This window comes from Mizuhopecten yessoensis, unplaced genomic scaffold (assembly GCF_002113885.1).
Source record: "Mizuhopecten yessoensis strain PY_sf001 unplaced genomic scaffold, ASM211388v2 scaffold8035, whole genome shotgun sequence".
NCBI classification, from domain to species: Eukaryota; Metazoa; Mollusca; class Bivalvia; order Pectinida; family Pectinidae; genus Mizuhopecten; species Mizuhopecten yessoensis.
In genome coordinates this window covers 385,699-410,680 of record NW_018407346.1, presented here as the reverse complement: position 1 = coordinate 410,680, position 24,982 = coordinate 385,699, and the positions used below count along the sequence as shown (strand labels likewise).

The 24,982-nt window shown below is 34.3% G+C and overlaps 3 protein-coding genes across 3 annotated transcripts; 2 read left to right on the top strand and 1 right to left on the bottom strand.

The window, feature by feature from the left end:
* Positions 1 to 1,361: 1,361 nt before the first annotated feature.
* On the bottom strand, positions 1,362 to 10,519 carry LOC110454707 (excitatory amino acid transporter-like). Its single transcript, XM_021504360.1, has 10 exons — positions 10,142 to 10,519; positions 8,497 to 8,571; positions 7,754 to 7,876; positions 6,980 to 7,061; positions 6,400 to 6,566; positions 5,242 to 5,368; positions 4,538 to 4,752; positions 3,730 to 3,924; positions 2,864 to 2,998; positions 1,362 to 2,062 (listed from the first exon to the last, which is right to left on the bottom strand). Exons 1-7 carry the CDS (start codon positions 10,290 to 10,292, stop codon positions 4,641 to 4,643), a joined length of 837 nt encoding a protein of 278 aa, XP_021360035.1. The 5' UTR covers positions 10,293 to 10,519; the 3' UTR covers positions 1,362 to 2,062; positions 2,864 to 2,998; positions 3,730 to 3,924; positions 4,538 to 4,640.
* An 8,070-nt stretch (positions 10,520 to 18,589) lies between these two features.
* Positions 18,590 to 20,866, top strand: LOC110454692 (serine-aspartate repeat-containing protein F-like; the record flags this gene model as incomplete). The annotated part of the gene is made up of 2 exons (XM_021504343.1): positions 18,590 to 19,711; positions 20,309 to 20,866. Coding segments are annotated over 2 exons (1,599 nt in total), but the record flags the coding sequence as incomplete, so codon positions are not given.
* LOC110454690 (serine-aspartate repeat-containing protein I-like) lies at positions 20,786 to 22,465 on the top strand (the record flags this gene model as incomplete). Its single annotated transcript, XM_021504342.1, is given in 1 exon segment — positions 20,786 to 22,465. A coding segment is annotated over 1 exon segment (1,602 nt), but the record flags the coding sequence as incomplete, so codon positions are not given.
* Positions 22,466 to 24,982: the final 2,517 nt, after the last annotated feature.

Genomic DNA, 24,982 nt, shown 5'->3' with positions numbered 1-24,982 from the left:
GAGGAGTGTTCGAGTCGTCTAAGAATCAGAAAGTATCTGAGCGCCTTTTAAATGCCCATGAAGTTGGAAATGTGATGTCGCTAAAGACGGTTATATTACGGATTCGGTAGATACATAGATGGCTGTATCTTTAAATTTGAACATTTGATAGATTTTATGTATCGATATATGGTCAGTGCGCGGTTTACACGCTCCTTTGTCTATTTCGAATGAGTAACGAGCTATAATTTCATTATGTCTTGTGTTATCATTTGTATTTAATTGAATTATATTCGGACGAATATAATGAGGGAGAATATAAATGAAATTAACTTCGGTTGTTTCCGTAAGTAATCGGGTAAGGAAGTGTCGGGTGGATGTCACGTGGTGTAGGGTATATATAGGGAGCACGCGCTAGTTGCGCTCTTTCGGGTTCGTTGCTCATCACCAGATCTATACATGTTAATTTTCTTATATATAGTGTAAGGATGTTTTTTGATAAACACATTAAAATGCAATTTTGTGTAGATGTATGTTGGCCAGTGAGGGTAGGATGTGTTTGGTTGTGGATTGCAACAAACGAATGAGTAACGAGCTATAATCCAATTTATGTCTTGTGTTGTCATTTGAATTTAATTGATTTATATTCGGACGAATATAATGAGGGAGAATATAAAGAATTTGATATACAGCTTTTAATGTTCTGCATACATTTCTTTTTTTTAAACCTCGTGTCTTTTTAGGTTAACATGATATCCAACCATCACCTGTTGGGGAAGCTCTATTTCTCTACATGTTTCTTACTACCGACTCATTGAGTAAACATGCTAAAGTTGGTTAACATTTGTGTTTACCCACTTATGAGTTACACCCTGGACGTGATTTTATTTGAATCTTTCAATTATGACGTCACGGAACAATGCTTTGCGGTATCTTCTTCCATTGTGACATCATGATTATTGGCAATTGTTTCCCCGACCGGAAACAGACATGATGTATTTCCAAGAGAAGCATGTGGAATAGATAAACGTTAAACGCAGAGAAAAGGTTCACAAACTCGTGATAGCTGGTTAACATATGTATGCGCTTGTCTTTATACAATTCGAAAATTAATTCTAGTTAGGTAAATGGGATAACCAACCATTACTCTTTGAGGAACCTCTATGTATAACTACCCCATGGCAATAAGTATGCACAATGTAGTACTTAAATGTACGGTAGTGTTAGGTCGATGATAATAGAAAGTCGGTCGATTTGCAATTCACATGCACATAATGTATTTTTATACTCTCGTGTTTAGCATGCAAACAACCTAACTACACACAGGATATGCTCTGTTCTGTTTTTTGCCCAATAATAACACAAATACATGTCTAGTCGAAATGAGCATTTATTTGATTAAAATGCCAGTAATGAAATTATGACCAATAGATAAATCTTGATGGTTTAAAGGCAAAATACAAAAACTAAATTCCATAGCACATGCATATTATAAGTAGTGAAAATGAAGAAAAAACTATTCGTAAAGAACGTATTTTGTGATGTACAACATGTTTTATTTTGTTTTAATTATACACATCATTCGTTTTAATCGTAGTTTGAAAAAATAAAATTTAGTGCATAATGATCTTTGTTTTTTTCCATCGCTTTAATCATTTTAATTTCCTCACAGTTGTTTTGAAACAAAAATAGTTTATGTCATCTAGTAGGGATATGACGGTTGTACTTAAGTGACTCGGTTTCCTTGAATGAGAATCCTTCTGGAATGAATACATTGCTGACTGTCCCGAGTGCTAGCATCCTTTTTTCTATCTATTGCTGCATCGTTTCCCCTTGTGTTTTATTTCTTTATTAACTCATATATTTCCATTATCCATTATAAATTTTGTTCTTACACAAACAATAAATCAAGCTAATGTTAATACGTAGCAAATATATCTAGAATACCGACTGTTGGGTCTTGTCGTCCCCAGTTTCTATATCTAACATGTCGGACTGTTCCAGTGACTTCTTACAGAAGTGATACGTTACAACTACACAGTGTGTATGGCTTACGAGATTACTGGTCGAGCGGATCCGATCCCTAAAACAAATAGATAAAACACCTCTTCATCATTTTAAATGTTATTGTATTAATTATAAATAACATTTTATTTTTATTTTTTTATGGTTACACTTAATATGATAGAAATCATTAGCGTTATTGCTTCAGCATACATGAAGCACTATTCCATCTAAACTTTACAATGTTCGACAAAGTTATCAATGCGAAAAAAAAAAATTCATAACAGGTAGGCACACGTGCCAATAGAAGCAATAGAAATATCAAATTTAGAAGATGGTTAAAATGGAAAAGATGCGTTTACCTAAAGTGAAATGTGGATCAACGTATTGGCGTCTTCCTATCAAATTATTTATATATATATATGTATATACTGATAAGTATATTATATACATGTATAAAAGGTTGGGTGGGGGGAAGAAAGTTTTTGAAAAATACTGTTCTCAAATAATGTCATCATAGGATTCAGAAAATATATATATATTAATTATGTTCCTATTGATACGGATGGTAACATGGATAATCACAAATATACAAAAGAAACAATAATCCTCATATCAGTTACAGTTTTACTAAGGGTTTGTGAACTTTGATAAGTATAATTCAGAGGAAACTGGTATCAAAATTATCATTTGACAAATGCAATTTAAGTATTATCACCTTTCAACAAAATATAACTGTTTTTTTATCATGAAAGAAGGAATAGTTTCCATGCATCATTACAAATCTCAACAACTATAATGAGTAAAACTACATCTTGAATGGTAAGCTTGGTAAAACGTTTTGGTGTATATCTACAACTGACTTATGATAAGTACTTACAACAACCACTCAATAACAAACAGCAGAGAAATAGAACCGGCTGGTATGTTCATTGATGTCAGAATCATCACTATGGCTACGATACTAGAACTTGGTATGCTAGGTAACGCCATGCTGCAAATAGCGGCTAAAATGCTAAAAAGAAAACATTTTAGAGAAAATGCTTTTACTGTAACAATTGGAAAAAGGGAACTGATTTCTGTAGGTTAATTACGAAAGGTGTTAGCTTCGCTTTTGCCATTGTTAAGAAACTATGAATTAGTCTCTTATCCGACTTAAAAAGTACATACTATTTGACGGTTCTAAACTGATGGCGGCATCTAGTCAACTGCTTCAATAATCCCACTAGAACTTTACCAGTAGCAGTCACAACTGCTAATTAAGTATATCATAAGCTGAATTGTTAAATACTCATGGTACATACCAAGTATTTGCTGCAACAACAACTGGTGTATCATATCAGAATAAGGTTTAAATGATTATACTAATAGTGTGTGTAGCCATCATTTTCTGAAACATATTCGCTGGTTTTTGTTTGTTTGATTCTTTGTTCGTTTGTTTGTTTTATTGTTAAAACTAAGGTGATATGAAGATGGAAAACACAAAAGTAAGACAAAAATAATATTGACCTTAACATGATGCAAGAAGGTACAAAAATAAACGTTGACCAGTTTTGATCGGATTGGATCGTTACATTAGTTCAGTAAAATAATTATTGTAATATTGCTAAATGCATGTTAACTATAATATAGTGACGCAATTGATAAAGCTTAATCTGAGGAGATTTATATTTATGGTGGTGACTGTTGCAAGTATCGACCTAAAGAATACTAATTAATGTATAATATTCAGTAAAATCAACCTACCCTATAAGAATTATGTCACCAGCATTCAGATCCATTCCCACAACATTGCCAATAAATATGGAAGCGGCTGCAATAAACATGGCGCTCCCGTTTGAACTAAGTGCCACGGACAATGGCGCAACAAATCGACTGACCCTTCTGTCGACGTTCTGGTGATCTTCGCACGCGGACAATATCTCAGGAATAGCCATCGCACTGTAATGTAATACTCTTTGTTTCACCTTAGTACAACAGTTAATTGGATCTTTACAATTAGTGGATACAGCTTTGTATTAAGGTTACTGTACATGTTGAAATTCAGGAAAAAAGCAGAGAAAGTATTTATGTCAATATAATGTACTATAATTCATTTTCCCTTTTTTGTTCGTTGTTTCAATGCAGTTGGTCGAATTTTCGTTTCATAACTTTGTGAAATATAGGAGCCAAACTTCGGAAATTAGTTGCCTTTTTTAAAAGAAATGCAAGCGATGAAGCGTCATTGATAAAAGAATTTTTAACCACCTCTGATCATATATAATTTTCATGTGATTTAACCATGACTACATTAATTTCTATTGGAGCAAATATTTTCTCTTTCATACATCAGCTTTTTTTCACAACTCGCTCATGCTTACTTGGAAAAAAACATTATATTGCTTAAGTAACCATATCTATTCAACTGGTATTTCTAGTTGTCATGTAAATTCCTAATAAGTTTTTTTTGCCCTTATATATGTCTGTCTATTCAATGGCAGTCTTACAGATTTCTATGAAAATCATCACCAGATTGGTATTAATCATATATCATGATCAATCCAACAAAACTTACGAGCTTGTTGTTGCAAAGACAATCATCCAAGCTTTACTGATCTGTACAGCAAATCTATAAGGGTTTCGTCGGGTCTACACAAAAAACAGTGTCGGCATTATAATTAACTGATGCAGTAATACCCCAGCAGCCAGCAGACCCACCAAAATTCCCAAAGGTCCTTTACAGAAGCTGTAGTAAATGCGATCAAACTTAGGATACCCACGGGCGTGAACCTGTAACAAGGGAAAAAGAGAAATCACAATGCAAAGCGTCAATATGTAAAGATGTTCTATGACCAATCAGCAATTATATTCGCACTTAAATATAAACAAATTAAATATTTCGTTATATCTCTTGGATAGTTGGACGGATTGACTGTATAATGTATTGTATTCCGAAAAACCTTCGCCAAGTATGATGTTCCACCTCTACAGAGAAAACACATTGTCATGCCTTGCTTATTGGCCCATAACATGTAATTAATATATTTGTATGAAAGTATACATGATTTGTGCGGCGACCTTGTTTTCACGGTGGTTATTTTCTTTTGCAAACTATTTAAACCAGAAAGAAACAAAATGCGGATGAATCTTCTTATTATTATCATAAAATTATAATGCCAATTAGAAATGAAAATAAAAACATCTAGATTGATATCTTTAGAAAATTAAAGTGTACTGGCATATAGTTATTGGGTGTTTAATGTGGTGAAACATTTCTACCATAAAAGCCACTTCAGGATTATCATTATGACACCTGTCAGCGAATTAAAGAAGTCGAGTACTGGCTTTCCCTTCTCTTCTGCCTTGTTTATTGCTATGCCTAGCAGCAAACATGTCATAATAATACCTAAGGAATGGATAAAACGCATTATTGCAACTAAATCTTTTTTTCGTGAATAAATAGAATATCTATGGATTGTGTATCAGTGTAAAGAAATGTCACTTGGCCTATTTATCATAACTATGTAAGGAATGAGAAAATCTTATGTAATTGTACGTTCCATTATCAAAACTTAATCTTGTAATGCACAACCCTTTTTATCACATAACTGACCCATTTTACAATGCCATACGGCCATGTCATAAATATGGCATTAGACGCGTGTAATAAAACCGAAAGGTGCTGCGATTGATCAGAACCAAGGGAACATATTCCAACGCCACTACCGGAACTTCTTTTATTTACTTTACAACATGATACATTTACTGAGTACGTTGGTTTTGACATATACAGAGTCAGTTGATAACACAAAATGTTATTGTTTTGTTATAGAATCTTACATTCGTGGCCATGTTATGTTAAATTAATCAACTAGTTCAATGACTTTACATGACACTCGCCTTAAGGCTCGTGTCATATATATATACAATGATTGAACCGGTTTAATAAATTCAATATGACATGGACATTCATGTAAGATCCTCTATTTCACGTAAGAGTAGGAGCAATAAGTATTTTTAAAGGTTTACCTTTTTATTTTGGTCAGGCTATGAAGTGATAACTCCATTTAACTCTCAACATATATTTTCCAAGACGTGAATTGTTGAACATGTTTGTAAGTAACTAGTTTGCATACCATCACTAATTTTAGGAATCTGCATTTCAATTTTCAACACCAAAGCGATCAAGAATGATTCTTTTCAATTAAAGTAAATGTGTCTAACCAGTTGTTGGTATTAAAGTAAATAAGTATAGATGTTGTGTATGTGATCTGATTAATACCAACACTTTATTCCTATGTATACTGCCTCAATGGGTTACTTTTGAATTGAAATCCTTTTGTTTATTAATATTTTTTCTATTCGTCTGTTCGTTATATATATACTTACAAATGAAGTTGAGTAATGAAGAACGTATATATCACAAGCTATACGTACCGAGTATATTGGTGCCCGATGTTTTCCCTATCGACTTGTTAACTTTTCTGAAAGTCTCCTCGTCAGTTCCGTTAGTTGTATTCCTTAAGTAGGTTTCATTAGTCACGTCGTTTCGTGTCAGTGTTTGTTGGAACGCCATATCCACAATATTGTCAGGCATTATATTTCTGAAATTACAAAACATAAGCTTCCGTTCAGTCCTTTAAAACAAGAAATCGCTGCTACTGTTGTTGTCTTTTCAAATTATCATTAAGTTCTGATAACATAACAAGTGTCGTCGATTAAGCAGAAGACGTTCATTCTTGCAGAACATCTGGTCCTATTCTTCTTTTCATTTTTTCAGGAATCTGCTTATTAATCTAACTTTTATTCATATTTTGACCTAGTTTTTTTTATCGATTATCAGTTTGAACCAAGGTTTCTTTGACACTTCGATCATATTTAATACGTGAAAGTTTTCTAATAATCGGAATTTAAGATACATCCGTCAAAAGGAAGGCACTTTCGGAATAACATTAATTTGTAAATTTAGTTAAATTTGAAATCATTGAAAAATAAAAAAATAAAATGTAGTGTTTGCCTTAGCAAATCTGCAAATATATCCGATGTTTCTATACCAGCTGAAGATATCGTCTCTGTTACTTCTGAGTTCACTCCATCTCCTATAAGTATAACAAAAATAAAGCACGTTTCTGCAATTAATAAAATTACAACTAACAGAGAAACATAAAGCACAGTGATGAAAAAATTCAAGATAATAAAGCAAATGTTTGCTGGTGTGTAAAATGTAAAATGATTGAAGTTGATCTTGAGAAAAGAGAGTCATCTTCTCTGCAGTCAACAGTCGTATTAACTCATGGTGTAGCAAAATACATCACATTACCATACTTGAATAGTTGTAACTTTTTAATCATTTTCATGACTTATCAATAAGACAACTATTTTCAAAACCACATTAAACAAAACAAACAAAAGATAGAGGACATCGACGTTTCAACAAAACCATAGGGATCACTCAAATTCGATAAAACTGGAGAACATATGAAAATACGAAGATAAGGCAAACTGATGATCATAATCAAAAACATCAACCTTGATACCGCATCCAAAAAGTATCATTTTTCCATATAAGATCAAGATGGCGACCATAACACTTTCCCATATTCTTCATCAACCTTTATCTGTGTATGTTTATCCGTCAGCAATCGACATCTATCATGGTAGTCATTGTAACTGGAGCAAGTTCTTAAATACCGTATCAACTAGGACAATTAAACACCCTAGGTAGAAAGGGATGTTACTATCAAGAAAGGAAAATTACAACAATGATAACGACGATATCAGCAATACTTACCTGGTTTCATGATGAGAACAAGGGCGATGGCGACGACACAAGAGAGGCTATTCGTGAAGACGATAAAGATAATGGAAACGAGACTAATCCGGCCATTAGATTTAGCGTCCAGAGAGGCTGTAGCTGAAATATAACGGTAATTCGGCCTGTAGCGGAAATATAACGGTAATTCGACGTATAACAATAGCTCAGTAAACCAGTACTGCTTTCTCTTTTGCAATTCCTATAACCAAGAGTTGTATGCGCATTTCCTTCTGTTTCAATAGTGGTTAAGTATGATTTAGATTTCCTCCTTTTTGCTCCTATCATCACCGATGAGTCTGAGAAGGACGAAACAGCTGTTTTGTGCAGTGTTATTCTATTTGGCGTACTGTATCAATAGTGAAAGTTGTTTCTGTGCAACCACGCGTGTACACTGATTATATAGCGTTAAAATTTAAAAAGAAGAAAAAGAATATGACGTATTAATGTGTTTCATTGATGGGATATAGCTGAAAAATATTCTTTTTAAATTTGCATATGTTGTCAATAAATAAGTTCTATTAAAGTTCAATTGGTTTATTAGCATCTTTATATCGTATATCCGTGGCCTTAGGCAAGTTCTGTTTTTGAATTTTAAAATGATTCATATTACTTGTCCTTGCACATACTGGTGGGCTAAATTATTATAATTGTGATAAATATTCATCATATATATAATTAATCTCTGTAATGAATGAAATTACCTGAAATTATCAACTTACCTGTAATTACGCTGCTGACAATGAGAGGTATGACCATCAATTTTAACATCCTTATAAACAGTTCTCCGGGCAAACCTGTAATTTTAGAACAAACATTTGAAACAAAGGAATGCTCAATAATCAATTCTTGGTTTGGTAATACTTCAATGTAATTATATTTTCACGTTACTTCATTATATACCTTTTATTCTGTATCCTCTCCATCCTGATGCGACGACACTTTATATTTGTTGATAACTATATAGTATTGGATCTCAGTACGTGTGTTGGAAAGTATTAACTTCCAAAAAAACATTCAGGTGCAACGTTCTTCCTAAACATTCCCTCGTCGTTTTTGCTATTTAAACTTGTGGCCGTGTGTGACTGATCATTTCAACGAAAGGAATACGCAAGTTTAATCGCTTTAATGTATTCCTATGATAATATTTAAGAACAGGGGAAAGGGTTAAGAAAGTATGACGTACTTGATGCGCTCCTTTCAATAAATTTTATAAACGCTACACGTATTGCGTTTAATTATGATTACGTCAATTAACTAACGTTACTTTATATTGTTCTCTATATCATGTTTTGGATGCGGTCATTCATCAAAAGCATATATCTGTTACAATTCGATAGTGGGCTTTACTCATGTGTACACGTGTAATTATGATAATTAATAACTATATTTATGTTTTGTTTGTGTGTGTGTCTGTGTCGGTGTGTGTTGTATTGTAAGTAATCAAAAGTGAGTTACCTCCCTTTAAATACTTTATCGATTACATTTATGTATTTTCATTTCAAAATATCTATAAAATATATTTAGCTATAGTTCTATAATATTCTTGTAATAATCTAGCCACCTATGGAAAGAATTTATATAGGCTTGACTGTTATTCGATCCATTTGACCATAACACCATGTCAATAAAATCTGTTGAAATGAAATAATGGGCTTTAAATCAGAGAGCGCTAAATTAAAAAAAATCGGTATTTTTTGTCATTTTCTCGTCATTGATATAAACATTCCCCTAGAATATTGTTCCCTAACCTAATTTTCTGCTCTGTTTCACCCGACCGACCATTCTTGACAAAACGAATAATACCTAACCTAATTTTCTGGTCTGTTCCACCCGACCGACCATTTTTGACAAAACGAATAATAATATAAAGTCATTTGGTTACTCCAATCAGAAATTTCCTTTCAAACTAACTTTTCAGGAGGAAAAATGACCGTTCAAGTGGAGACCTTGTAATCTATCGCTCCGTATAAAAAGACACGGGGCCACGAGCAAGATCTGTGCTCTAAAAGTAAGTTAGTAAAATCGTTATTTCAAATCACTTTTATATATAACTAATATTACAGCACTTTGAAATATATTACCAAACTTGCTTGCAAGGATTAATTTTCTTTCATTTTCCATACAATGTAATTATTTTTGTTTTATTTTTTAAATTACTTATGTAAGAGTCAAACGGACTGATAAGTCACTCCTAGTTGTATCAGAAAAGATAAGTTTAATATTTTCCATTCACTGAAATGCACTTTTAGCAAAATATATACCATGTCGAATTTTATGCAATATGATAGCAACCATTAGTCTATCAACATCTGATATACTGTGTTATTGTGATTGGTGCTTGAAAACTTAAATATAACCACCTACCTATCCAAGTCAGAACTTCGGGAGATGGTTTTGCCTCCCGGATACCAAATCCTAAAGCGAACCCGAGGACGATCCCTGCAGTAGTCAGCGTGATCATCAGGTTTTCCTTTATCCATCGTCTAATAGGTGAGATTTTCCTGTTTGTCTTCATGTTGTAAACTGTAAGTTCTACTTAATCCCAAGAGATCAGCTGTAACACGAAACGTGAAAGTAATGTGTATAGCTCGCTTGAGGACCACTGAGCGTCACTATGCACTGATAATCTTATTCATGTTCCTCCTTGAAAGTCATGTCATATGTTTCTTGACTGAATCAACAGCGTCGCATTTTTATCGGTCGGATGGACACACTCAATTACTTTTACATATAGTAAGAGTGAACGTGACAACGATATCATAATAAAACGACTTACCGGTTTTTACTCGACTATTAACCATTTATTTCTATATCTTATTAAAGCAGTTCGTGACAAATATCAGAGTAAATCAAAATAAAACGACTTACCGATTTTTACTCGACTATTAAGGCAATTATTTGTTCAGACTCTCTATCTGTCCTACAGAGTTTACAGTTATGAGATCCTAAAAACACACTCGTACAAAACCTTGCTCTTCGAATATCTCGTATCTTAAAAAAGTCTAAAATAACTTTACTATGGATTCCGAGCCATGTCGGAATTAAAGGCAAATAATTTGCTGACAGGGAAGCAAAAAATGCATTGAATATCGAACAAACAAATATTAAACTACCATACACAGCTTTTAAACCTACTATTCGTACAGCCATTCAAAATGAATGGCAGCAACGCTGGGGTCTCGAGACCACCAACAATTTTTTTAAGATACAACCGAAACTTAAAACATCTATTCCCAGTCGGAAAGATTGTAGAGAGGCTCCCTACTGGGCACACATATCCTATTCATTCGTACCTTTTAAAATGAGAAGATCTACCTTCATGCCACGCATGTGACACTCCATTTACAGTGGAACAAATTTTTAAATAGAATGTTCCGATTTTAAACACATTAGTGATAATTACTTTCGAGTCCCGGATTTGAAAACTCTTTTCAGTTCCGTGGACTCGAAGGCATTATTTAACTATTTGAAAGACATCGGTCTATTTTATAGACTCTGATGTCTTTTAACCCACCTTACCCTTTTTGACGTTATATATATATCACATATTCCTTATCATCTATTCGTTATCTCTTTTATCATTTTAACCCCCTTTTTATTTTGTATTATCTAATCATGCAATGCGAATGCTTTTAAAATGAACCATTTTATCTGATTTTATCTTCGCTACTCACATGTTTGTTGAAATAATAAGATAAATAAATAAATCACCATGGCTCTAAATGACCACAGCCGTCGATGGGCCGTTAAACATAAACAAACAAACAAACAAACTATTTAGTATTTATATCTATATCTTATTAAAGCAGTTCGTGACAAATATAAGAGTAAATCAAAATTTAAATAAAGTATGTAAAACACTGTGTTCACTCATTTTCCATAGTTAAATATTTATCGACTATTATTTTCACCTTGGTTATTTTAATTTATAGGGCGTTAAACCTTTAAAATGTGTTATCGCTGTTATGAATTATGAATATACATAAGACCATGTTTAATACCTTCAAATATACAATTTAAAACAGTATACTGTCATAAATTCATTTTAAGCTACAGTTTCATTGGAATGATGTGAATTTAATGGTTGCATGTAAGGTCATATGTACCATTGGGAAACGCTTACACCTGTTGTTACCCACTGCATGATCGTAAGAGGCGGCTAATAAAGGAGCCCCTTTGAGAATTGGATATTTGCGTTAGTGCCATCTACTTGGGGACACAAAATTGACCAAAATAAACCTCCTGCACCCAATTCAATATTTTGGATCTTTATATTTCTCTATTTCCAACTGCCTTTTTGTTATTTCTAAGTGCCTTTCTTGACCATATATCCCTTTCTGCTTTGATGTTGAACATTGGAGCCTAGGTGAGGAAGGCAGCGGGTCCCTTTATACGGACATGTCAAAGTCCTTAAAAATGGTACTTGCTACTCCCTGCTTAACATTCAGCAACTAGGGAAGTGACAACATCTGGTTTTCCCGTTGTCAGTTTAATGTGACCGGGCGGGAGGATATCAAAGGGAGACAATCATACCAACATATCCTTATGTCCAGAAGAAAAAAACACATTTACCTGCAGGATCATGATGACGCCCATAAACTTTCGCCATAGTCTTCATTAACCTGAATCTTAGGAAACCCTGTATTTAAAGTTTGTCCGTCAGCAGTCAACATCTAGCATATGAGTCATGATATTTGAAAAGCTCGTGAGTACCGGAACAACTGGAAGATGTAAACACCGTAGGTATTTTCTGTGACGATTCCGTTGTGGTGGACAGAGAGAGCAACATGTTTAAGCTGAAATAGGCGATGCCATAAGGATGCAATGCGGTTCTTAAGCAAAAGAAGGGGGCCCATAGCCTCTCGGACGTTTTGAAAAAGGTAAAAAAAACTATGATAAACACATAACCATTTCACTTACTGCGTTGTACGAAAATTTACAATGTTTTTATTCATCGCCAGTGTTGTTGATGACTTACCGGTACGTTAGATATTAACGCCTGCTTTATTCACTCATTGTAAAAAGGTCCCCGTCAAAATTACTTTATCCACGCCTTTTGTCTGATTTCAGAGAGATAGCCGCTATCAATCGCGTATTTTAGTCCTATAACTGAACAGATTTCATCGGCAGTTTCTATAAACTACTCCAAAGTATATGATATATTTTGAATGGGGAACATATATAATGGAAATTAGTCGTAAGTTATGATATTTGAAGTTTTGGATAAAATTACGCATGCTATGAAGAAATGTCTATTGAGGACAGAGACGGGGTTTGTTCAGTATGTGTCTTAAAAGTTGATTCTCAAATGTCGTTTTTATTCCAATTTACACAATTCATTTATAAAACCTTTTTGTTGTTGTCCACAGAAAAGAAAAGAAAGAAATAGCTAAGTAGGCTACAAATGTATGACTATAAATGAGGTCAGTTATATCTAGTGCTTGTCAGTAATATATCCATATGTCCCTATCATCTAATGTTATTTTATTATTCAGGACATTGTTACTTAGCAGTGCACTATTTCTCCCTTCACTTCTAGGAGAATGTGCGGAAGTGGTGTGTATGTGTTGTTGTTGTTGTTGTTTAATTGTTTACTTTATGCTGCACTGTATATATGCACAACTGATGAACTGTAAAAATTCAGGTAACAAATGAACTTCAACTTATAGTTTCTTCAAAAATGACCAAGCAAGTCATATGAGAAACAGGCAGAGCTTTCACTGTCATCACTCCTCGCCTTGGTGTTCGATCTTGTAGATATCGCGCTGGACAATTTTGGGAAATTAAAGTTTGGATGTGGTGTAGAAATGATTGCGTGTTTTAAACCCAATGCGTTGACTATACACCTCTACGTTAGATGTTATTGGTGACTGATCTGTACATTAGGTGTTATTGATGACTGATATGTACGTTAGGTGTTATTGATGACTGATCTGTACATTAGGTGTTATTAATGACTGATATGCACATTAGGTGTTATTGATGACTGATCTGTACATTAGGTGTTATTGATAACTGATATGAACGTAAGGTGTTATTGATGACCGATCTGTAAGTTAGGTGTTATTGATAACTGATCTGCACATTAGGTGTTATTGATGACTGATCTGTACATTAGGTGTTATTGATGACTGATATGTACGTTAGGTGTTATTGATAACTGATCTGCACATTAGGTGTTATTGATTACTGGTCTCTACGTTAGGTGTTATTGATGACTGATCTGTACATTAGGTGTTATTGATGACTGATATGTACGTTAGGTGTTATTGATGACTGATCTGTACATTAGGTGTTATTGATGACTGATATGTACGTTAGGTGTTATTGATGACTGATCTGTACATTAGGTGTTATTGATGACTGATATGTACGTTAGGTGTTATTGATGACTGATCTGTACATTAGGTGTTATTGATGACTGATATGTACGTTAGGTGTTATTGATGACTGATCTGTACATTAGGTGTTAATGATGACTGATCTGTACGTTAGGTGTTATTGATAACTGATATGTACGTTAGGTGTTATTGATAACTGATCTGCACATTAGGTGTTATTGATTACTGATCTGTACATTAGGTGTTATTGATGACTGATATGTACGTTAGGTGTTATTGATAACTGATATGTACGTTAGGTGTTATTGATAACTGATCTGTACGTTAGGAGTTATTGATGACTGATATGTACGTTAGGTTTTATTGATGACTGATCTGTACATTAGGTGTTAATGATGACTGATCTGTACGTTAGGGGTTATTGATAACTGATATGTACGTTAGGTGTTATTGATGACTGATATGTACGTTAGGTGTTATTGGTGACTGATCTGTAAATTAGGTGTTAATGATGACTGTTATGTACACTGTGTGATATTGGTGACTGATCTGTACGTTAGGTGTTATTGATGACTGTTATGTACACTGTGTGATATTGGTGACTGATCTGTACGTTAGGTGTTATTGGTGACTGATCTGTTCATTATGTGTTATTGATGACTGATCTGTACATTAGGTGTTATTGATGACTGATATGTACGTTAGGTGTTATTGATGACTGATCTGTACGTTAGGTGTTATTGGTGACTGATCTGTTCATTATGTGTCATTGATGACTGATCTGTACATTAGGTGTTATTGATGACTGATATGTACGTTAGGTGTTATTGATGACTGATCTGTACATTAGGTGTTATTGATGACTGATCTGTACGTTAGGTGTTATTGGTGACTGATCTGTTCATTATGTGTTATTGATGACTGATCTGTACATTAGGTGTTATTGATGACTGATATGTACGTTAGGTGTTATTGATGACTGATATGTACGTTAGGTGTTATTGATGACTGATCTGTACGTTAGGTGTTATTGGTGACTGATCTGTTCATTATGTGTCATTGATGACTGATCTGTACATTAGGTGTTATTGATGACTGATATGTACGTTAGGTGTTATTGATGACTGATCTGTACATTAGGTGTTATTGATGACTGATCTGTACGTTAGGTGTTATTGGTGACTGATCTGTTCATTATGTGTTATTGATGACTGATCTGTACATTAGGTATTATTGATGACTGATATGTACGTTAGGTGTTATTGATAACTGATCTGCACATTAGGTGTTATTGATTACTGGGCTGTACGTTAGGTGTTATTGATGACTGATCTGTACGTTGGGTGTTATTGATGACTGATCTGTACGTTAGGTGTAATTTATGACACATATGTCTTCCCGAATTTTAAACCACACAATTGATCATTTTTTTGAGTTTTTCGGAGTTTAAAAGTAAACAGAAAGAGTATAATATGAGTATGAGTCGTGAGTTTTTCGGAGTCATACTGTAGAAACTGTGGTTATATAAGAATAAAAAATAGTAATTATTATTTTGTATAAGATCATAAAATGTGGGTTTTTTTAGAATAAGAGTATGGCAAATGAGTTATTGAACATTCACCGTTTTTACTCAATAGTTTTCGAGAGTAATAGATTTAAATGTGCTTATACAGGAGTCATGAAGTATTGTAAGAAAGCATCCCTTAGAATGTGAGTATATAAGTTGACTGGATCATCTAATTATGGAAAGTAATTTTCGAGAGTATTCTAGATCTAATATATGTTAATTTTGATATTAAACCACATTTTGTGTTAGTGTCTTTAGCAAGTACAGTTGAACACGTGATCTGCAAAATCCACTGTTGTTTTGCCTAAATCTGTAAGAAAAATATATGAATGGGTGTTTTTTTTTAAATAGTCATTTTGTATTATCGATGTTCTGAGGGAATATAGCTTTTAATAGACTTAAGCTGGGATTATCCAAAACCCATATATGTACCATCAGTATTTTGGAGTTATTAAATCTGAAAATGAGCTTACGGGTGATATTAATTTCCATAGTTTCGTAGCAAAGTCGTTCATATTCAATATGATAATAAATCGGACCCATTTATTGTGATAGTTAATTTATATGTTTAACATCAATACATTGTATCGTTTACATCGTAATTTGATGACTTTGTGTAAATTATCAGTCAGAGCATTTTGTCTATCTTTCTTAAATGTAAAACAATAAACACAAAAATAAAATCATATGTTAATTTAAAAATACATTTTATTCAATCTCTGATACTTCTTTATGAATGAATGAAGTATTCAACAAAACCCATAAATTTATGACAACTGTATCCACTTAATACATTTTTTATTTAAGCTATTCACTTTTTGATAATGTTTGTAAATAAGCAAAATAATAATTAATTTAAGCCTCAAGGAATGGCTTTGAATTACATATTCTAACTACGCGTGTAAGACTTGAATAATTGTTTTGTTTGATCAAGCAGGAACCCGTCTAGGTTTACCGAAGTGCTCGAAATGAGTTTTTTTCTTATCAAATATTCAATCAATCGGTAAAAAATATACGCATTATTTCAATCTCTTCACATCAGCATAATTTCAATTCCTTTGTGTTTCGCATCGCATAAAAGAAATTCAATTAAAAAACAAAATCAACTATATTTAATATTAATAATAAAATAACTAAATATCGGACAAAATATCGTCCGTCACATTTCATATTCTGTTTTGTTTTAACCCGGTTATATTTAGAGTAACAGAGCACCAGATGAATTGATTGAAAAATATTTACGTAATCGAACAGACTTCAATTGGAGACAACTCTCATCGTATTTGGCGATGGATCACAGGAAGACATGGCTACAGAGTGATATTTACTTCATAGAACGAATTCAGCATTAAATTCATAAAACAGTCAGGTAAAATGTTTATCACCGGGGACTCAATTGATCCCCTACACATGTCATACACAAAATTGCTCATATTTCTTGGTATTTGTTTTCAAATCTATCGCATTTGGAAAGTTGTATATAGTAGATATGTGTCTATATGATGGCATTCAGGTTAGGTATAACGATATGTAACGACGATCGCATAGCATTCCTTTACAAATCTATAAATCTGTGTAATAACATAATTTATTTAACATTTTATTTATACATTAAAACATATGATGAAATTTACAGTTATGCATTTATTGCTAACTAGGAACTACAAAACAGCATGTCATCACACACATGCACATCCTAAAACACACATATATAACTTTCACATCTGCACTGAAAAACATACACATTCTTGCTTCGAAATTACATACCAAAATGCACACACACACTAATCATGAACGCTATCTTACTGTATAGTAATAAACCAATATGTACACATTGCATACCCGTTGCCCGTAGTTTCCACTAAGAAACAATAACAAATATTATAATAACATTATACAAAGACATGATATCTGCTGTTTGATCACTTTGTTTTTGAACAATAAAAACAATGTTATTTGATTTAATGTGTTACTTTTAACTGACCTTTATGAGTGTCAACAAAATGACATTTTCATTTATACTGTACGAGTTTAAGTTATGCTTCGTTTTTATACATTTATAAAATAAATAAAAAGAAATGCTTGCATTGATCAATCTTTTGAACGAAATTAATTTTATGTTAAAAACAAATCAAATTCAAATTCAAGTTGTTTTATTACTTACAAGTCTAGGGTTTGATTCCAACTCATTTCGACATGTAAGTCAGTTTTACTGATTCAGTAATACCTGCGTCGAAATATGGAAAATAAACAGCCAGTGTAGATGTTGTGCAGGCAAATCAGTTACTTCATTTATAGTACCGTAAATATGTTAGTAAAACTGGCTTGTCGACCTTTAAACACAGAAACAATATTGCTATTGTGTAATTGTCCCCTTTTCAGTTAACGTTGCCGGTATATTGAGTGTCCATGTCACTACCAAAAACGTCAAGGCATTCGACGAGAAAATACCGTTACTCCACTTCAGCCACACAGTTATTTGGATTTCACATCGAAAGAAGTTTATGTCTGCCCCGAATGCACTTGGAGTTCAAACAATGATGAACCATGTGAACCCTCTATGAACCATCCGCCACTAGCGTGACCGGCACTGTTGGCAACACTCGTGGATTTTATCACAACGGACGCTTCATATATCTGACTGAATCAGAGATGTGTCACTTACAGTCGAATACAACACAGAATAGGGATCAGTCAGCATTGGCGCGACTTATAATAAGGAAGGATCCATGTAAGATGTAACTATCAGGACATCAGTAAACGCCGTGTTCGTCATGCAAGCCATAGAAAAAAGACCGTCATCAATTTCAAGGAAGAGAAGAAGATGTGATAATGTCAGAAGATGACGCAACAGAAGTAGCAACGAATGAAGATGCAGCCGATTGATCCATAGATGAGTAAACATACGAGGGATCAATAGACGACGAAACAGATATAGTTTCACCTGCTGAGAAAATAGATGAAGAAACAACCGACACCGAAACTGATAAAGATTCCCCTAATGAAGAAACTAATGAAGAATCAACTGATGAGGAAACAGAAGACAAGTCAGCTGTTTGTGAAGCAGATGAAGATTCAATCATTATAGAAAATATCGAAGGCAACAATGATGAAGATGCAGATGAAATATCAACAGAAGAAGAAACAAAGGAAGGAGACATTGATGCAGAATCAAATGCAGTATCAACAGATGAGGAAACAGATGAAGGTGAAATTGAAGCAGATACAGATGAAAAATCAACAAATGAAAAAACAGATGTAGGAGAAATTGATGAAGAAACAGATGCAGTATCTACAGATAAGAAAACAGAAGAAGGAGATATTGATGAAGATACGAATGAAACATCAATAGATGAGAAAACAGATGAAGGTGAAATTGAAGCAGATACAGATGAAACATCAACAAATGAAGAAACAGATGTAGGAGATATTGATGAAGAAACAGATGCAGTATCTACAAATGAGGAAACAGACGAAGGAGATATTGATGAAGATACAGATAAAACATCAATAGATGAGGAAACAGATGAAGGTGAAATTGAAGAAGATACAGATGAAACTTCAACAAATGAAGAAACAGATGTAGGAGATATTGATGAAGAAACAGATGCAGTATCTACAGATGAGGAAACAGAAGAGGGAGATATTGATGAGGATACGGATAAAACATCAATAGATGATGAAACAGATGAAGGTGAAATTGAAGAAGATACAGATGAAACTTCAACAAATGAAGAAACAGATGTAGGAGATATTGATGAAGACACAGATGCAGTATCTACAAATGAGGAAACAGACGAAGGAGATATTGATGAAGATACAGATAAAACATCAATAGATGAGGAAACAGATGAAGGTGAAATTGATGAAGAAACAGATGCAGTATCTACAAATGAGGAAACAGACGAAGGAGATATTGATGAAGATACAGATGAAACATCAATAGATGAGGAAACAGATGAAGGTGAAATTGAAGAAGATACGGATGGAACATCAATAGATGAGGAAACAGATGAAGGTGAAATTGAAGCTGACACGGATGAAATATCAACAGATATAGAAACAGATGAAGGAGAAATTGAAGCTGATACAGATGAAGGAGCAATTAAACCTGATACGGATGAAATATCAACAGATGAAGCAACAAATGAAGAAAATATTGATGAAGATATAGTATCAATAGACGAGGAAACAGATAAAGGAGAAATTGAAGCAGTTACAGATAAAATATCAACAGATGAAGGAGATACAGATGAAAAAATATCAACAGATGAAGGAGATACAGATGAAAAAATATCAACAGATGAAGAATCAAATGAAGGAGATATTGATGCAGATACTGATGAAGAAAAAGACATAGACTGAACCAGTGACAAAACAGATGAAGGAGATAATGATGCTGACACAGACGATACATCAACAGGCGAAGAAAGAGTCTGAACTAATGAAGAAACCGATGAAGCAGACATTGATGCTGAAATTCCAACAGATGAAGACATGGACGATACATCTTCAGATGGAGACTGAACTAATGAAATAACAGACGAAGGAGACATTGATGGTGACAAAGCAAAATTACTATCAGATGAAGACACAGATAAAGACAACGACGATACATCTACAGATGAAGAAACAGATGTTGAATCAACCAGTAAAGAAGATACTGAAGGGGATATTGATGTTGACATAGTGGATACATCAATAGATGAAGGTAAAGATGAAGATTCAGTCAATGAAGAAACAGATGAAGGAGATATTGAAGCAGTCATGTGTGAAGAAACAGATAGGGTTTCAACTGATGAAGAAGCTGAAGGAAGGGATACTGATCCAGACATATATGAAGATACAGATACGGAATCAACAGATGAAGATGCAGCTAGTGAAGGAGACATTGGTTCAGAAATATCAACAAATGAAGACACGGATGAAGAAAAAATTGAAGTGGCCATAAATGCAGAAACAGATTGTGATTCAGTCATTGACGAAAATAACGAATGGGACATGGATGCAGACATAGGCGAAATCTCAACAGATGAATACACAGCTGAAGGAGACATTGACGACGCATCAGAAACTAACGAAAGGGAAATTGATGAATGATCAACAGATGCAGAAACAGATGAGGATTCAGCCAATGAGGAAACCGATGCAAAAGATGAAGACACCGATAGAGGTCCAACCGGTGAAGAAGTTATCGAAGGGGGAAAAGAAGCAGACACAGATGATGGTTCAACAGACGAAAACGTAGATGAAGGAGATGTTGAAGCAACTATTGATGACACGTCAGCGGATGAAGAAACAGATGAAGGAAATATTGATGCAGATACAGATGATGTGTCAACAGATGACAAAAAAGAAGAGGAATCAACAAATGAAGAAACTGACGAAGGAGATATCGATGGAGTCATAGATGAAATATCAAAGGATGAAAGAGCAGATGGAGACGCCATTAATGAGGAATCAGACGAAGAGGAAAATGAGGATGATTCGATTAATGCCGAGGCAGACAGCGATTCAACGAACGATGAATCTAATGAAGGTGAAATTGACATAGAAAGAGATTCCATAGATGAAGAAACTGATGTAGGTATAATTGATGAAACCAAAGATAGGGAATTGTCTGATAATAACTCAAATGTAGAGGAAACTGACGAAGGATAAATTGATACAGCCACAGATGACGCTGTAATCGACAATGTTGAAGCTACATCTACCGATGACGACGTGGAAGCTTCAAGAACCGGTAAGGACGTTAATGATGCATCTACAGATGATGATGTTGAAGCTACATCTGCCAGGGAAGAGGTGGAAACTTCAGCTACAGATGAGGTTGACGCTATAGCATCTGTTATCGATGTTGTAAATACAACTTCTGCCGATGACGTTGAAGCAACAACTGCAAATGATGATGTTAATGCAACATCTGCCACTGTTGAGGTTGAAGCTTCCATTACAGATGATGAATATGACGCTGAAACTTCCGGTGTCGAAGTGGCAGCTACATCTTCTGCCGATGACGTTGAAGCAACAACTGCAAATGAGGATGTCGATGCTCCTTCTGCCACTGATGAGGTTGAAAATTCCATTACAGATGAAAAAGATGACGCTACAACTTCCGGTATTGATGTTGAAGCTACAACTTCTGCTGATGACGTTGACGCAACAACTGCAAATGATGATGTTGATGCGATATCTGCCACTGATGAGGTTGAAGCTTCAATTACAGATGATGCAGATGACGCTACAGCTTCCGGTGGTGAACTTGAAGCTACAACTCCCGGCGATGATGTTGACGCAACAACTGCAAATGATGATATTGATGCTTCATCTATCACTGATGAGGTTGAAGCTTCAATTACTGATGATGAGGGTGTCACCACAATTTCCGGCGTCCAAGTCGAAGCTACAACTTCTGCCGATGACGTTGCCGGTAATAACGTTGAAGCTGTTACTGACGGTATCGACACGGAAGAGGAAGAAGCTGGTGAAGACACTGAAACAATGTCTGAAGAGGAAGCTGACACAGATGTTGAATGTGTCGTAGATGTAACTGATACACTGCTGACCGTAGTAACATGCGTTTCAATGGCCGTCACTGAGAGAGTTGTTCCACTGAACACAATAACGGTAAGTCCAGTTGGATTGGTAAATATCACACCGCCGGATCCAAAACCAACTTGTCCATTACTACTTATCGACTGAGTAAACTGCTGTTCGACCACGACAGGATCTGGATCGCTAGTGTAGTAGAGCTTGTATGTTGTAACCACGCTCCCTTTTCTGAAACATACAATTAAAGATATAGATTATTCATTTTGTATGTTACTTTAGTTTGCAGATAATACCGTATACCTTATATTTAGGAATGTCATGCAATATCAATAGACATTACATACAGATATGTATTACAGGGTGGCATGAAGAACATCAAAACAATAAGAAAAACAACCGTTCAATAGTACTTGTTGTTTGAATGATTGTTTACGTAAAGTAGGTTGGAAATGCACTTTTGAACAGTTAACAATGATTCTGTAAACATAAAACTAATCATTGCATCAACACTTGATAAGATAAGAAAAGACAATCAGTGTAGATTATTTAATAGAAAGAGTACACAAAACACATGATACCAAATAAGTAGAAAATAGAAACACAAAAGACTTACGTAAAACCGAGAACAACACATTTGTAATACGTGTCACGGAAAGGCGAGGTGGGGGCTTTTTGGATGACATCAATCTGTGAACAAACAATGGCATGTGATTGATATTTTTTTAATTTGCATAAAGAAACGTGTATTTAACAGGAATTTTAAATATTCAGTAGTCAGTTGAAATGTGAGCTTTTGGGGATATGGTTAGTTACTAAAATTCTATCAGTAGAAATGGAAGCACACACAGCTAGGTAGGACGTCATTCGGCATACCAACTTATCTAGAAATCGAGGATCTACTAAAGGAACGATGTAATGCTAAAAAACATAATAAAAAGGCCATGGCAGTAAGACACAGAATAACAATTCGAGCAGTACATCAGAAAAATAATTTACTCAATGCTTGATTTGATTCTTTATTTCTTTAACGAGGATTTCATACAACCCGGAGGCTACTAGATGCTTTCCTCGACATATAACAAAACATTACATATGTACAATGACAAAATATGACACAGATATGAAACAGATAGAACACCAAGTCACATATTTTCACTCGGACACCCACATAATAGCAGAAAAGAAAGGGAAAAGAAAAGAAAGAAGATAGATAGAAACGGAGACATTTAGAATCTGTTTGACTTTGTAATAAATTATAATACATCATCTAAAATAGTTTTGTTTGAAGCTTCGTTGATTGTATCAGAACCATGTAAAAGTATCTTAACAAGAACATCAGGCATCAACTCTACAATAAGGTCTGGATTGACATTTGGAGCAAATTCATAACATGCCGCTCGAAGCATTTTTTATCACAAATATTTTTACATTTTGGACAAATTAAGAAGAAATGTTTTTCATCTTCGGTAGAATTCACACAGAGATCACAGAATTTATTGGAGTTACGTTATAGGAGGATCTTTTTTCAGTGCGCTGAGACCCATTCTTATTGTACATTGATTAATTTTGCCTTTTCTGTGTCCACATCAATCAGAGCTCACGAGAATGACTTAATTGTTGAACTATTGTGGACTTGCTCAGGTAAGTTGTTCCAATCTCTTATTGCTATTGGGAAGAATAACTGATAAAAGAAGGATTTTCTTGAGAGTATATGAAGAATGTTGTTCGAGTTTCTGAAATTATGTTTTTGAGTGTGATGAGTCGGAATAAGACAGATAGATTTTAAGCACGGGGTACGAAGGTCATTCTTAATTTTGTATAACATTTTAAGTCTATTGTTTTTCCTTCTGTCACTAAGTGATCCCCAGCATAATTCACTTAGAAGTTTAGTATATTTCGTTACCTTATAACCACCCATGCATATTAAGGCTGCCCTTCGTTGTACACTTTCAATAAGTTCAGATTCATAATGACTGCAATTGTCCAGCAATATATTACCATATTCCAATATAGATATGACCATCGATTTGTAGAGAGTCTCAAGACCAAGTCGAGGGATTAAGGAAGATAGTGCCTGTAGTAGGTTAAGTAGCTTGTTTGACTTCTCTACAATCTCTGATATGTGTGTATTACACGATTTGCTTTCCTAGGCGCTTCATGGAACCTGAACTTATCACAATCATTTTTAGTTCGCTGAAATGTTTTTAAATATCTCTTTTCCTGAAAGCTATACGTACTTCATTATCAACTGTTTGTCACGAGGACAATTAGTCACTATCTAATTTAATATTAAACTTTTACATGTGTCTAAAATAAATTTGTTTACGTTTATAATCATATCATCAATTTGATCGAAGACGTCAAGGAATATGTCAATATGAGCGGTGTTAAAAGCGTAATTCAGACATAAGATATGGTTTTAGTACGGGCATTCTGATTGGGAGGACGATATATCGTGCTTAGTAAAATGCTACCTGACTGATGTGATATTTCTAAGATAATACTTTCTATGTTCGGAGATTCTTGGTCTTGGCGCCGTTTGCATATAATTGTTTCACGGATATATATATAGCTACGCCACCGCCATGTCTATTACGATCGTTACTATATAGTTGATAGTTTGGGAGTAGGAGGAGTGAGTATTCTATTTCTGGACATAGCCATGTCTTAGAAACGTTCGTTACGATATAGTTAATAGTTTGGGAGTAGGAGGAGTAAGTATTCTATTTCTGGACATAGCCATGT